At 45.0% G+C, this 12916-nt stretch overlaps 2 protein-coding genes across 11 annotated transcripts in view; both read right to left on the bottom strand.

The window, feature by feature from the left end:
- The window catches only part of PLEKHS1 (pleckstrin homology domain containing S1), a 36996-nt gene extending 27388 nt beyond the window's left edge, over window positions 1–9608 (bottom strand). For 4 of the 7 annotated variants that reach the window (XM_049645800.1, XM_049645799.1, XM_049645801.1 and 1 more), the window contains exon 1: window positions 4764–6738. The gene's annotated coding sequence lies outside the window, so the exon portion shown is untranslated. Of the gene's footprint in view, window positions 1–4763 lie in introns of all 7 variants that reach the window. The other 3 variants (XM_049645798.1, XM_049645802.1, XM_049645803.1) reach the window with 3 other exon arrangements.
- Window positions 9609–11411: 1803 nt separating this feature from the next.
- Window positions 11412–12916, bottom strand: part of CASP7 (caspase 7) — a 29498-nt gene continuing 27993 nt past the window's right edge. For all 4 annotated transcript variants that reach the window (XM_049645804.1, XM_049645805.1, XM_049645808.1 and 1 more), the window contains exon 7: window positions 11412–11725. In XM_049645804.1, the coding sequence (XP_049501761.1) occupies window positions 11502–11725 (224 nt within the window). In that variant the 3' untranslated portion in view covers window positions 11412–11501. The remainder of the gene's footprint in view (window positions 11726–12916) is intronic.

The following is a 12916-nucleotide window of genomic DNA, read 5'->3' as shown; positions in this document are numbered from 1 at the left end:
AAGAGAGTTATTGAAGGGACGGTCTACAGAGGTGTTGGCTGCATTAAGAGACCCAGCAAGGCATGATGAAGCATTCAGTGTCTAGCAATAGTGGGAAACCTTTACCACCTCCAGGTCTGCGGGGATAAGAAGAGAGGGGGCAGTGTTTCCAGATTCTGATGAGAGTAGTAGCTGTGGGTGAGGTGCCATGACATGGGAGCAGTGGTTGTAGGAAGGGGAACGTGGCCACTGTCAAAACCACGGCCCTCATGGAGAGAGCAGAGGTGGGTGGGGATGGGGTAGGATGGGGGAGATGCCAGCAAAAGAGAGTAGAAAAGAACAGTCAGAGAAGTACATGACAACACAAAACCATGTGGTATCTGGGAGTGGAAGCAAATGCTTTGAGCGGAGAGAGGGGTCCCCTACGTCACTTGCTGCCAAGAGGGTGAGCAAGGGGAGAACTGAGAACTGGTCACTGGATTTGGCAAGATGGAGGGCACGATCTTGGCAAGAGCTATTTTCGTGCCGCGGTGTAGAATAGAAAATCTGATGGGAGTGGGTTACAAAAGAGAAATGGCCCATCTGCTGGGGTGAACAGAGCAGAAAAGAGTGGAAAATAGTGGAGAGTCAAGTGGAGATGATCCAGGAGGAATCCAAAATGATGAATATGAAGTGGTGAATGGTGTCCGAGCAACGGAGATCAAGAGTCACGGGAATTCAGAGAAAGGAGCTGTTCTTCCAAAGACGGAAGATGATGAGACCAAAAGGGAGACCTTGTGGAGAAGGTGGCACCTCATCTGGGCCTTGAAGCCTTCCTACCCTCCCACTGCCTCCTAATTATCCCTGGGGTGCACATGATTCTTAGATAGCAGACACTCTCTGGATCCCAGCCTTGGCCTCAGCCACTGGTTCAGAGGCAGAAGTAACCTGCCTCATGAGTGGGATGCTGGGTCAAAGGCTCCCTTTCTTTCTCTGGATAGTGCAATGTGTGGACGGAAGAGCGTTTTGCTTCCTTGAGGAACGCGAACCAAAAATAAATAAATAAATTAAAAGACAGGATAAGGAAAGGGCAGAGCTGAAAGAATTACAGAGATGCAGAGCTTCTGTCTGGATGACTGGCAAACTTAGGGTCAAACCATGCTCGAATTCCATCCTTCCTCTGGACTCACTGATTAGGAGGAAGTGATATTCCCTTGACTATTTAAGTCAATTTACATTAAATTGTCTTGTGCAAATGGAAATCATTTTGATTGAGAGATGTTATGATTTGAACACTAGGAACTGGCCCAGGGATAGATGTGGGAGGGAATTTGGAAGGAGAAAATGATAAAAAAGAAGGCAACTCAGCATAGTACAGTATTCTCGACATAGTTTTTTTGTGTTCTTTTTAAGATGTTTATGTATTTATTTTGAGGGGGGGGGGATAGAGAGTGAGCAGGGGAGGGGCAGAAGAGAAGGGGAGGGAATTCCAAGCAGGCTCTGCACTGTCAGCATGGAGCCTGACATGGGGCCTGAAATAGTGACCTGAGCCAAAACCAAGAGTCGGATGCTTAATCAACTGAGCCCCTCAAGTGCCCCAGCACTGCATAGCATTTTTGAGCATGGAGTCAGACTTCCCGGGTTCATTGCTATGCTCTGTGATCTTGGAGAAGTCATTTAACCTCTCTATGCCTCAGTCTCCTCGTCTCTAAAGTGAGAATAATAATAGTACTTACTTGATAGAGTGGTTATAGGAATTAAATGAGCAGATGGTTGTAAAGAATTTACAATAGTGCTCAGAAGGTAGTAAGTTCTTTACAAATCTTTGTCAAATAAATTAATGGCATTGTGTCTGCAATTTGCAACTGAGATTATGCATAATCCCCACCTCTAATGAGAGGGGCTGGGCTCCCTGATTTTGAAGACTCTCCCAAAGTACTCTACATAGTGACAGGGTCACTGCAGGCCATTCTTTCTATGTTTCATATGAATAAGTAGAGGCCCCAGGAGGCTCAGAAATCATCTAAGAGAGAACTTAGTAATAAACATCATGATAGAGCCAAACCCCACCAGATCCAGAATTAGGACACCACATTTATCCTTCTGGTCTGCTTCCATTCATTAGGAGCCCTTGGAGTTGTCCTCTTTCTCTTTCTGGGGTAACAAGATGACCTTCAGGTACTCAACAGCCCTAATAGTCTGTGGGTCTCGTAATACCACCTTAAATGATTCTGTAGTTTACCATTTACAAAGCATTTGCAGTGTCTCCTTCTGGACACACAAAAACCTTTTGAGGGACGCAAGGCAGATATTATATTATTTTTCCTGTTTCACAACCAAGAAGGGAAGCTGGTTGATAAAAGGCTTGATATCAGATAAGTTACCACTAAGGGTCACTGGAGCTGAAGCCCACTGAGAAACTCGGGGAGCCAGCATACCCCCTGCCTGTTATCTCATCCGGGGGGAGGGAATTGGGGTATTTATACACCGACTCCTGTCAATCACCGGGGGGACATTAATTTCGGGCACTTCTGGCCTGTCGTACATGTAGCAAAGTGGGCTCAGGAGACCAGAGGGACTCCTCAGGCAAAGGCCTGTGGCTGTTGGCACTTGAGAGCAGGCCACTGCCCTGAAGTGATGAAAATGAGGGATAGGGGTGACCACCATCAACATGCCCTGGTTTCCTTTCCAAGATGCTCTGGGCACCTTTCTGTGCAAGCAGGCCTGGGAGAGGTGGTGTTTCAGTTAGGCACCTTGCTCTTTTGACCTCCATCAGGGTTTTTTGAGGATAAGGAAGTAGTGATAAGGCTAAATAATGATCCCCCCCAAGATGTCTGCATCCTACTCCCGGGAGTCTATGAATACGTTACCTTACGTTACCTTGCATGCAGGTGTAAGTTAAAGATCTTGAAATGGAAAGATTATCCTGGTTTAGCCAGAGGGGCCTGATGTGATCACAAGGGTCCTTAGAGGAGGGAGGCGTTTGGTTACAGGAGAGAGAAAATTCTACATTCCTGGGTTGAACATAGTGAAAGGGACCAAGGGAGAAGGAATGTGGGCAGCCTCTAGATGCTGGAAAAAGCAAGGAAATAGATTCTCCCCTGAAATCCTCAGAAGGATCACAGTTCTACCAACACCTGGATTTTAGATTTCTGACCTCTGTAACTCTAAGAGAACCAACTGGTGCTGTTTTAAGTGACTGAATGTGCACTCATTTGTTCCTGCAGCCATTGAGAACTAATAGAGGGAGAATGGGGATTGGGGGGGTTCGTGGAAGGGTCCACCTCAGCTGTCTGATAGGTAGCTCACGCAGCTTGTGCAAAACACCAATGTTGATTTCACTGCTTGCACCCTTCCTACCAAATGTGTTACCCATCTTGGGAATTGGCACCATTTATGTACCTACTTGTGCCATAAACCTGGGGGGCATCCTCAGTTTCTAGCTTTCTCTCACAATCTCACTTCAAATCTGTCGGCAACTCCTGCTGGCTCTACCTCCAAAATAAAGTCCACATCCCACCACTTTCATAACCTCCATGGCCGCTCCAACCCGCCATCATCCCACCTAACCTAGGCAATGACAGCAACAGCTTCCCACCTGGGCTCCCTTCTTCCACTCTTTCCCTCTGTTGTGTCTTTCACAACGGTTCATCAGATCCTACCACTTCCCCGCTCAAATTTCTCCAATGGCTTCCATCCCACTGCATTAGCACGAGATCCAAGGTGCTCACCTTGATCGAAAGCCCCTACATGATCTGGCCCTGTCTGCCTTTCATCCTTATTTCCCAGCACCGTGCTCTGCAGACTGGCTTTCTTGATGTTTCTTAAACAGGGCCAGGTGGTAGCTGCCTCAGGGCCTTTGCACTTGCTGCTTGTTCTGCTTAAAACCCTTTTTCACATATCCACATGGTTCGCCCCTCACTCTAATTCAAGCTTCTGCTCAGATGTAGGCATTAGAAAGGGCTTTCTCAGCCTTCCACCTAACTTAACTTGCCCTCTGCCCACTCCACCATTCCTGAGCTCCTTATCCTCCTATATCTTTCCGTATACCCTCTTCTCACTTTCTGAAATTATATGAACTGTCTTTTCTACTGAAATATAAATTCCACGAGGACCAAGACGGTTTTATTACCTGTTCTATACCAATGCCAAGAACAGTGCTCAGCACATAGCTCAATAAATATTTGTTGATTGAGAATACACACTTCCCGTTAGGTGACTGTCATGGCTAATCAAAGACAAGTGGTGGCTTCTCATGTAGGTGTCACTTACTCAGCACATGAATTCCTACATTTTTACATAACCACCCACACCTTCTAAATCTTTGTGCCTGAAAGAGAAATTGGTCCTCAGCTACCACAAGTCCTGTCATAAGTTAGAAGAAAAATTGTGAGCCATCTGTGACTTCACGGAAAGTACAACCCTCCAACACAGTTCTTTTCAATCACAAACGGATCCTTTGGCCCTCCCAAATGAGAGGGACCACTGTCCCCACTGGGTGTGTGGCTGTTAGGTGCTGCTTGATTAAATATAGAAAATTCCCGCCTGCTTTTCTTATTTAACCCACTCCCTTTCACTCACATTCAAACCTCCTGGCTTCAAAAATTTGCCCTGGGTATTTATATTATTTTAAAACCTTAAAAAAAGAATTTTAAAAAGCAGATGGAATAAATCTTATCGTTACAAATTCCCTCCTCCCTTGTTCTTCTTCTTTTTTCTTTTTTTCCCCTCCCCTTCTTACATCCAACCTCACTAAGGGGTGTTAACTATCCCTCCCTGGGACCCCAGGGCCCAAGGTGTCTCACCTGTTCAACGTCCCTTTTACAGGTGTATTCTACCACTGGTCTGCAAGCTCAGCTACAAAATGGAATCACATGGAGAGGTTTAACGACACTGGTCCCGGCCCCACTCTCAGAGGTCCTGACTCACTTGGTCTAGGTGCTCCCTGGGGACCGGAAAAGCACTCCAGGTAAGTCTCAGTGCAGCCACAGTTGACCAGCGTCACGTCTAGTCCCTCTCGTTGGGGTCCTTTGAGGCTCCCCTTCTGAATACACTCCCCAAACTCCTCGGAATTTTCCATACATCTCCTTAAATTCACAAAGACCCAGCTCTTGCTTGATGACTCAGTGTTTTCATAACAACGCCCACTGAAAGAAATGTCTCCTTACTTGATGTTATAGTTCTTTGGAGTTTGCAAAGCCATTTCCCACACATTATTTCTCTGACTCCTCTCAACGTGAGGTGGGAATTCAGGGCCAAGATGAGGTGAGGACAGCCAGAGCAGCTGCCTGCGAAGTTAGGGCCAGGGCGGCCACATGGAGCAAAACAAACAAACAAACAACAACAAAAAACCAAAACAGTAACAACAAAATGAAACAGAACACAAACAATAAAAAAAAAAAAACACACAAAAAAAAAAAAAAAAAAACCTCTCAGAAACAGGATTCCCAGTTACATTGGAATTTCAATTAAGCAATAATTTTTTTAAGTTTTTTTTTTTAACTTTTTAATGTTTTAATTTAAGTTTTGAGAGACAGATACAGAGCGTGAGCAGGGGAGGGGCAGAGAGAGAGGGAGACAGAATCCGATGCAGGCTCCAGGCTCTGAGCTGTCAGCACAGAGCCTGATGCAGGCCTTGAACCCACGAATATGAGATCATGACCTGAGCCGAAGTCGGACGCTCAACCAACCCAGAGACCCAGGTGCCCCAGCAATAATTTTTTGTTAACGTAAGTATGTTCCATGCAATATTTGGGATATACTTATCCCCCCAAAATGTTTGAAATTCTAACTTAACTGGGCACCCTGTATTTTCCTGGGCATCTGTATACCCTGAAGCTTTGGCTTGAGGCTATAACACTCTCTTGCCTTCCTGTGATCTTTTAGCAACTTGCCAGCTTGAGCTCCTGCCCATGTCCCTCCTCTCTTCTGCATGGGTAGCCATTATTCTCAAAAGAGGCTCTTTTGGATATTAGGATCCACTTGTACTTCCTTTTTTCCCACCTTTCCCTCTCTTCTTTCTGTGGCCTAAATTATTTATAAGTTCACACTGGTTTAAAAAACACCATCAAACATTTATTCAGGAGTTTCTGTGTGCCAGGCATTGTGCTAAGTGTTTTGTATTCATTATTTCATTTACTCCTTACAGGCTCTACCTACATAGGACTATTTCCATTTTAAGATGGAGAAACAAGGCTTATGGAGGTTGAGAGATTCTTCAAGGTCATTCGACTTGGAAGTGACAAAGCAAGGATTTGAACAGGGCTGTCGGGAGTCCAGAGCCTTTGTTCTTAACTAGCATGCTAGGAAAACAAGGTGGTACTAAGAGTTTGTGGCTTTGCTAGTCAAGTCGTCTAGCTTCCTCTGTTTAGCTTCCTGAAGCTCCTTGGGGTTCGGAAACCATTGGATAGACCTCTTCTGTGCCATCTGGGTGGCCTGAGAGATTAATGGTTGACAATACAGCAATCCATAAGATGAATATACATTTTTGGAAACCTTATTTTTAACCCTGAGGGAAAGAAGTGTCAAGGCTTTTGAAGAAAGACTTTAGCAGCCAAGTAAACACTAAATCAACCCAGGGACAATGTTCTTTAAACACATTGGCTGAGGCCAAGGGGCAAATAGTTTATACTGATTCTGGGTAGCTGGCCACAAATGTGATGTGTTAGAAAGGGTGTTTTTTTTTTTTTCAAGTGTTCTGTATCTTTTTTGGTATAAGCTGCCCCTGTGCTTTAGCAGTCTGTAAATATTTGTGCGATTAACGTATGCTGGCAAATGTCTCAAGAGGAAAGCAGGCTTCATAGTGCTCAGCAGAATTGCAATTAGCAATGCAAAAGAAAAAGAATTTGTCTCTTTCATCTCAGTGCTTAAAAACCTGTCAGCATTCAATACAGCTGGAAGCTTCAGAAAAGATAATTTGCAAAAGCTGATTTTCCTAAGCTTTTAAGAGTTAGCCCTTTACCCTGGTATGAAAAAAACATTCACTTGAAAATTGGTTTTTTTTTCCCTTCCCTACTTAACACTAATTTATTAGAATACTGTATTCTAATGTATTCATAATGAAAGGTGTTGTAGAGGGAAGTTCCTTTAAACATGTTAGTAATGTCAAAGGGAGTGTTTTGCATTGTGGTACCCATGAAGTACCAGAGGAGGGAAAACATGGGTGGCCTATCTTCTTTAGAAATGATTGCCTAAGTGATTGGAGAGGAAGAAGAAAGAAGTGTGCCTGCTGAAAGCAGCTGGAGAAGCAGTGCACCTGGACCCATCCACTGCAAGCCGTCTGCCATCTGCTCCTTCCTGACATGTCATGGGCTTCCTCTAAAAGTTGCCATGGCCTTGAGGCTCCTGTACAGCCTCTGAAGTTCCTGGGCAAGCGGTCTGTACTCCCGAGCACATGCGTGCCTTGGATCCTTTGCTCTTCAATCTTGGCGTAAGATGCCTAGCCAGGTGATATGGACTGAATGTTTGTCTCCCTAAAATTCATATGTTGAAGTCCTGGCCCCCAATATGGTGACATGGGAAGGTGGGTCCTTTGGGAGGTGATTAGATTGTGAGGGTAGGCTCCTCATGAATGCATTAGTGCCCTCATAAGAGACCCCTGAAAGGTCCTTATTCCTCCTGTCATGTGAGGATACAGCAGAAAGGTGAAATCTATGACCCAGGAAGTGGACTCTCACCAGACACGGAATCTGCCAGCACCTTGATCTTAGACTTCCCAGCCAGCCTCCAGAACTGTGAGAAACATATGTTTGTTGGTTAAGCTGCCCACTCCACGGTGATGTTATAGCAGCCTGAGCTAAGACACCGGCTCTTGTGAACAGCCAATACGTTGCTGGCCCTTCGGTGATCTTTTTCCAGCTGTTTCATTTAGGCCTTGCTGATCTGCAAGGGAGACTTTTGAGATTAGTATAAAACTCCTACATAAGAATATCCAGGTAGGTTTGTTAAATGAGCAGATTCCTGGTCTCCATTCCAGGAATACAGAATTACAATCGGGGGTCGATGGGGGTGCAGGAATCTGCTTCATACACAGACCCCTAGGATTCTCAGGCATCCAGAGCTTGAGAACCTCTGAAGCGAAAAAGTCACATTAAAAAAAAAAATTCCCCTTCTGTACTGCCTCCTCTCACCCTTTCTGGGGTGGCTAAAATGAAAGAGGATTTGATATTTCCTCCAGGAACCCCTCTCGGAATCCTCAAGCAGTGGGACACCCCCTTATCTGCATTCCAGAGTAATGTGAGCACAACTCCTTTACAGCCACTGTTTTACTGGCGTGATTTGTTAACCTCCTCTGGGGAAAGCATCATTTCCTGGTCATCTTTTTCAGCCCCACCCCTAATCCAACACCCAGCATTTAGTAGGGCTTTGGTGTTTCGATCTGCGTATCTTTGGAGAACTCTTAAGGGTCACATGCCTTCAGAAAGTAGTGATATCTAGGCTGCTGTTAATTTGTCTCCCTGCCTCATGACACAGATGAATTGCTGCTTTAACCCAGTGACCACCTCCTTCTCACTTGGCCAGATGTTTGCTGGAAAAGGGCCTAGAAGCAGGAGTGTGCTCCTACGGAGTCCAAAGGCAATCTCCGGTTACCAGAGTCGCTGGTGACAAGATTTCAGGTGATAGGCTGCGAGACTGGACAAAATAATTTGTCGCCTAGGCTCTGTGCCCTTCCGGAAGACATCATCTTCTTTCTCACAGAAAAGCCTTTCTTTCCTCGAGGCTTTAAACCATGCGAATACACTGAACTCCATCACTCTGAGACCTATTTTGGGCAATTCATAAACACAATAGGCTTAGATGGTTTATGGAAATTTGCTCAGAGAAAACGCTCAGGGCAGAGCCTAAAGCGGACTGCGAGTGTTATTAATAGCTAACACTTAAAACAGGCTGATGGCACCTTGAGAAAAACTAAAGAGAAACCCTGATTTGAGCCCATTGTCCCAGCAAGGACACCACACACGTGCACTGTCTACCTCATGAGCCAAGAGGGTGCTTTTTGCCTGTTCCTCCTGCAAGGGGCAGCTTGCATTCTAAATAACAATGACAACTAGGAATGTGTAATCACCAGGTTTGAGTGCTTATCAGAACTTTGGTTTGTAAAAGGATCAGAAAAGTTTAAGAATGGAGGTGTGACTGAGCACATAACCAACTTGGAACAGGATTTCGGATCTTGATAAGCAGTGTTTGCCCAATGAAGTATTCAAGGATGAAGGCTCTTTCTTAACAGCCATTTACACCCACCGCGCGTCTAAAGGACATGAAGGAATGTTCATTATTTGTGACCTTAATACCTATGATCGCTCAGAGAATTTTGTAAAAAGCCCCAAACCCTGACATTTGGGATCTTTAAGCGAGCTTACAAGGTAAGTAACTAGAGTGCTGTAATTTTTACTTCCAATCACAATGCACTTAGGCACATTTATTTCTGTGAGAGGCTCCTTAAATAGGACGGTCTATTTTCCAAAGAACACACAGCTGGTGAATTCTGAGAAAGATAGGAATAATGCTTGTTGATTCTTGATTCATGATCTACACTTAAATTTCGTACATTTGGTATACTTTAGATGGCAGGAAACCAGAGACAAATCTAATACACTGGCCCTAATGTTCTTATTGATATAGAAAATACTTCTTTTTTTTAAAAAAAATTTTTTTTTCAACGTTTTTTTTTATTTTATTTTTGGGACAGAGAGAGACAGAGCATGAACGGGGGAGGGGCAGAGAGAGAGGGAGACACAGAATCGGAAACAGGCTCCAGGCTCCGAGCCATCAGTCCAGAGCCCGACGCGGGGCTCGAACTCACGGACCGCGAGATCGTGACCTGGCTGAAGTCGGACGCTTAACCGACTGCGCCACCCAGGCGCCCCTAGAAAATACTTCTACTCCATCTGATTTTGTTGCCAAATTAATAAATGGTAGCCCACTGCAACCAGCTTTCTAAGCTAACTAACCTTTTACATGAAGATTCTGAGCTTCCTAAGTGATGATTTACTTACTGTTCTATTGGTGTTCCAGCGTCAAAAGAAACATGAATTATATTATGTGTTGAGGTCAAGTCAGTGAGGTCAATTCGTATCCTGTTTTCCCATTTTTCCACTGCCATAAAAAACTTTAGAAGGAAAGCAAACTGAGCAGGTTAGGAATTAAGCAACCACATTTTAATCAATAAATATGAACATCTGTGTGTTAACCAGTTATTAGGCAGAATAGTAACTTATCAAGAATTCAAAAAGTAACCTTGTAAACAAAGTGCGAGAATCTTTGCCATAAACGTTGCCCACATAATAGAATTAGAGGTAACAAGAAATTTACTCAGAATGAGGCTTGGAATAATCTAACAAGTTCCAGGTATATGTTAAAGCTAAAAAAAGATTATTTTGCACAGAGTGGGCAATACGTAGATTACCTGACAACGCAATGAATAAATGATTGAATGGAGGAATTGCTGAACATCAGGGAATATGATGACTTATATTCACATTATGGGCCATTCTGATATCCATTTCTTGTTCCTGCCCTGCCTCACTAGGCTTTGCTGTGCTCTGTACCGCATGAAATCACATTTCCAAGGGCCCTTGCCAGCTGGCTTCCAGGTAATGCTGGTAGGGTAGGGTGCCAGGGGGAGACTCAGGGCGGGAGAGATGAAGCTGGGGTATTTTTCCACATCTGACTCGGCTGGTATTGCCCCATCTCAGGCAGGGGCTTTGTCTGTGCCATGGCTCCAACCCCCACTATCCCTGGGTGATCCCAGCTCTCACCAGGCAGCTCCCACCATGCCCATGTGGCCAGTTCCTGTGGGCCAACCCAGCTTCTGGATTAAGGGAACCACACCTTTTCATAGCCCTCGGTGGTACCAGATTCCTTTTATTTGGCTTCTTTTTGATTATCTTTGTAAGTCAATCTCCTCTATCAAAACCCCTCTATTGAAACACCTAGTATGGCTTCTGTTTTCTGTCTGATATGTATTAGATTCATTGATTTTTTTCCCTCTCCTTTAACTTCTCTGGGAATTTTTGCATGAGAATCTGCCCTAAGCCAATGAAAAATCACTCAAATCACACTCAGTACCCACTTTCTGCAATACAGGTGAACACACACTGCTTTTTCTCAAGCACTGGAACGCTCTTTGCCAGGTGCAAACAGGACTCTGTCTGCCGTGTCACCACTGATCATGGTGGGCACAGCCGAGAGTCATCTGCAGAGGTCGTTTTTGTTGTATGTACGAAATGAGACAACAAGGAGAAAAATACAAACAGAAAATTAGTCTTAAGAAGAAATTACGAAGTCATCAAATGGATAACATTGTAAAAAAAAAAACAAAAACAAAAACAAAACTCTCCCAAAACATAGGTACATAAGACAGCACCAGAAAAGTTTCTTTCCTGTTGAATCAACAAGTGTTCCTAAAATTAAAATCCTTTAGAATTGCTTGGTATTTCAAGAGCGTTAAAAAAAAAAAAAAAAAAAAAAAAAAAAAAAAAAAAGACTCATGAACGAATGATCCGTAGCTTTTCGGCTAGAATGCATCCCTGGGATGGTTATTTTCAGAAGTAGAGTTCCTTGGTGAGCATAGAGACCACACATGGGATCTGCTTCTTCTCGTGGAAGCAGGGGTCATCAGACTGGGACTCAAAGTTCCTGGCCACCCTGTTGTTCACCCTGGTGAGGATATGTAGGATCTCCAGGCTCTTGCCATGCTCGTTCAGGATGGAGCACAGGGCCTGCACAAACCAGGACCCGCTGCCCGGGTTCCTCCATGAGTAATAGCCTTCAACGAGACAGAAAGGAGATGATCAGATTGGCTGGCCTGGCCGCACCACCAAGAATGAGCTCCTGGTGTACGGGGCCTCCACACCTGCTTTTCTGAAATTATCTTACTCTTCTCTGCGTGCAAGTCCCCGGTGAGAATTATGCTCGTGTGCTCAGAGAGCACGCATCGTAGGTTTAGAAGGCTGCGTAAAGATGCTCAACGCAAGGCCTGCTGTTCCTGCGTGGATGCATATCAAATACCCAAGTGCTCAAAGGAAATGCCGGAGAAGCATTTTGTTAACTCTGGAACTCCTCGCTGTCCTCTGGGGGCAGAGCTACTTTCCAATCCAAGCCTCACAAGAGAGGAATTTGCAGGAGATTTCAGAGAATTTTGAGATGTGTTCCTGCTGTTGGGGGACCCAGAACTGGAGCCAAGCTCCTCATGGAGAAATCTGAAAGTAAGACTTGGCTGAATGACCAACTGCCTTATGGGTAGAGCCCAGAGAGCCTGCAGCTCTGGGAAGGCCACCATCACAAGGGCAAGGGGTGTGCTTCTCATGGACCGATATGGTCTGTGGCCGAGAGAGTCTGGCTCTCAGTCTTCCCTGGGTCCTGTCCAACACGATTTTTTGGAGGGACAAGGAGACCTCAGCAGGAAGAGGCTGGACAAGTGCCCTGGAGGATGCCCAGAAGAGGAGGAAGGAATCACGACGCACAGCGAGGAATGGAGACGCAAATCCAAAGCCAAGGAGGTATAGGGTCCAGGAAACCCAGCAGTTCAGGAAAGTGCCCAAGGAGAAAGCACCCAGCCTTTAGCATTTCACAGGTTCAGAGCGCAAGAAGCCAGGTGACTATGGGACCCGGAGTTTACCTTAACTCACCTCCCTCCCATCTTTGGCTCTGGGAGAACCTAAAAAGGATCTGGCAAATGGGGGAGGAGGTGAGTAAGGGGAAGGATCAAGGCCCCTTTAGCACCTGAGACCTATCGCGGGGCTGATCTGGGATCAGAAGAAATGGAAAGCCAAATTAGGTTCAGGGTTTTAGTTGTTATTTTGGGCTGGATGTTCGGGTTACGGTGCTGTGACTGCCTGTGACTTGAAAAGTGACAATACTGTCTCATCTTTTTTTTTTTTTTTTTTTTTTTAATTTTTTTTTCAACGTTTTTAATTTATTTTTGGGACAGAGAGAGACAGAGCATGAACGGGGGAGG

This window comes from Panthera uncia, chromosome D2 (genome assembly GCF_023721935.1).
Source record: "Panthera uncia isolate 11264 chromosome D2, Puncia_PCG_1.0, whole genome shotgun sequence".
Lineage (NCBI taxonomy): Eukaryota > Metazoa > Chordata > Mammalia > Carnivora > Felidae > Panthera > Panthera uncia.
Note: the sequence above shows the minus strand (reverse complement) of the source record. Positions and strands in the feature narration are given on the sequence as shown.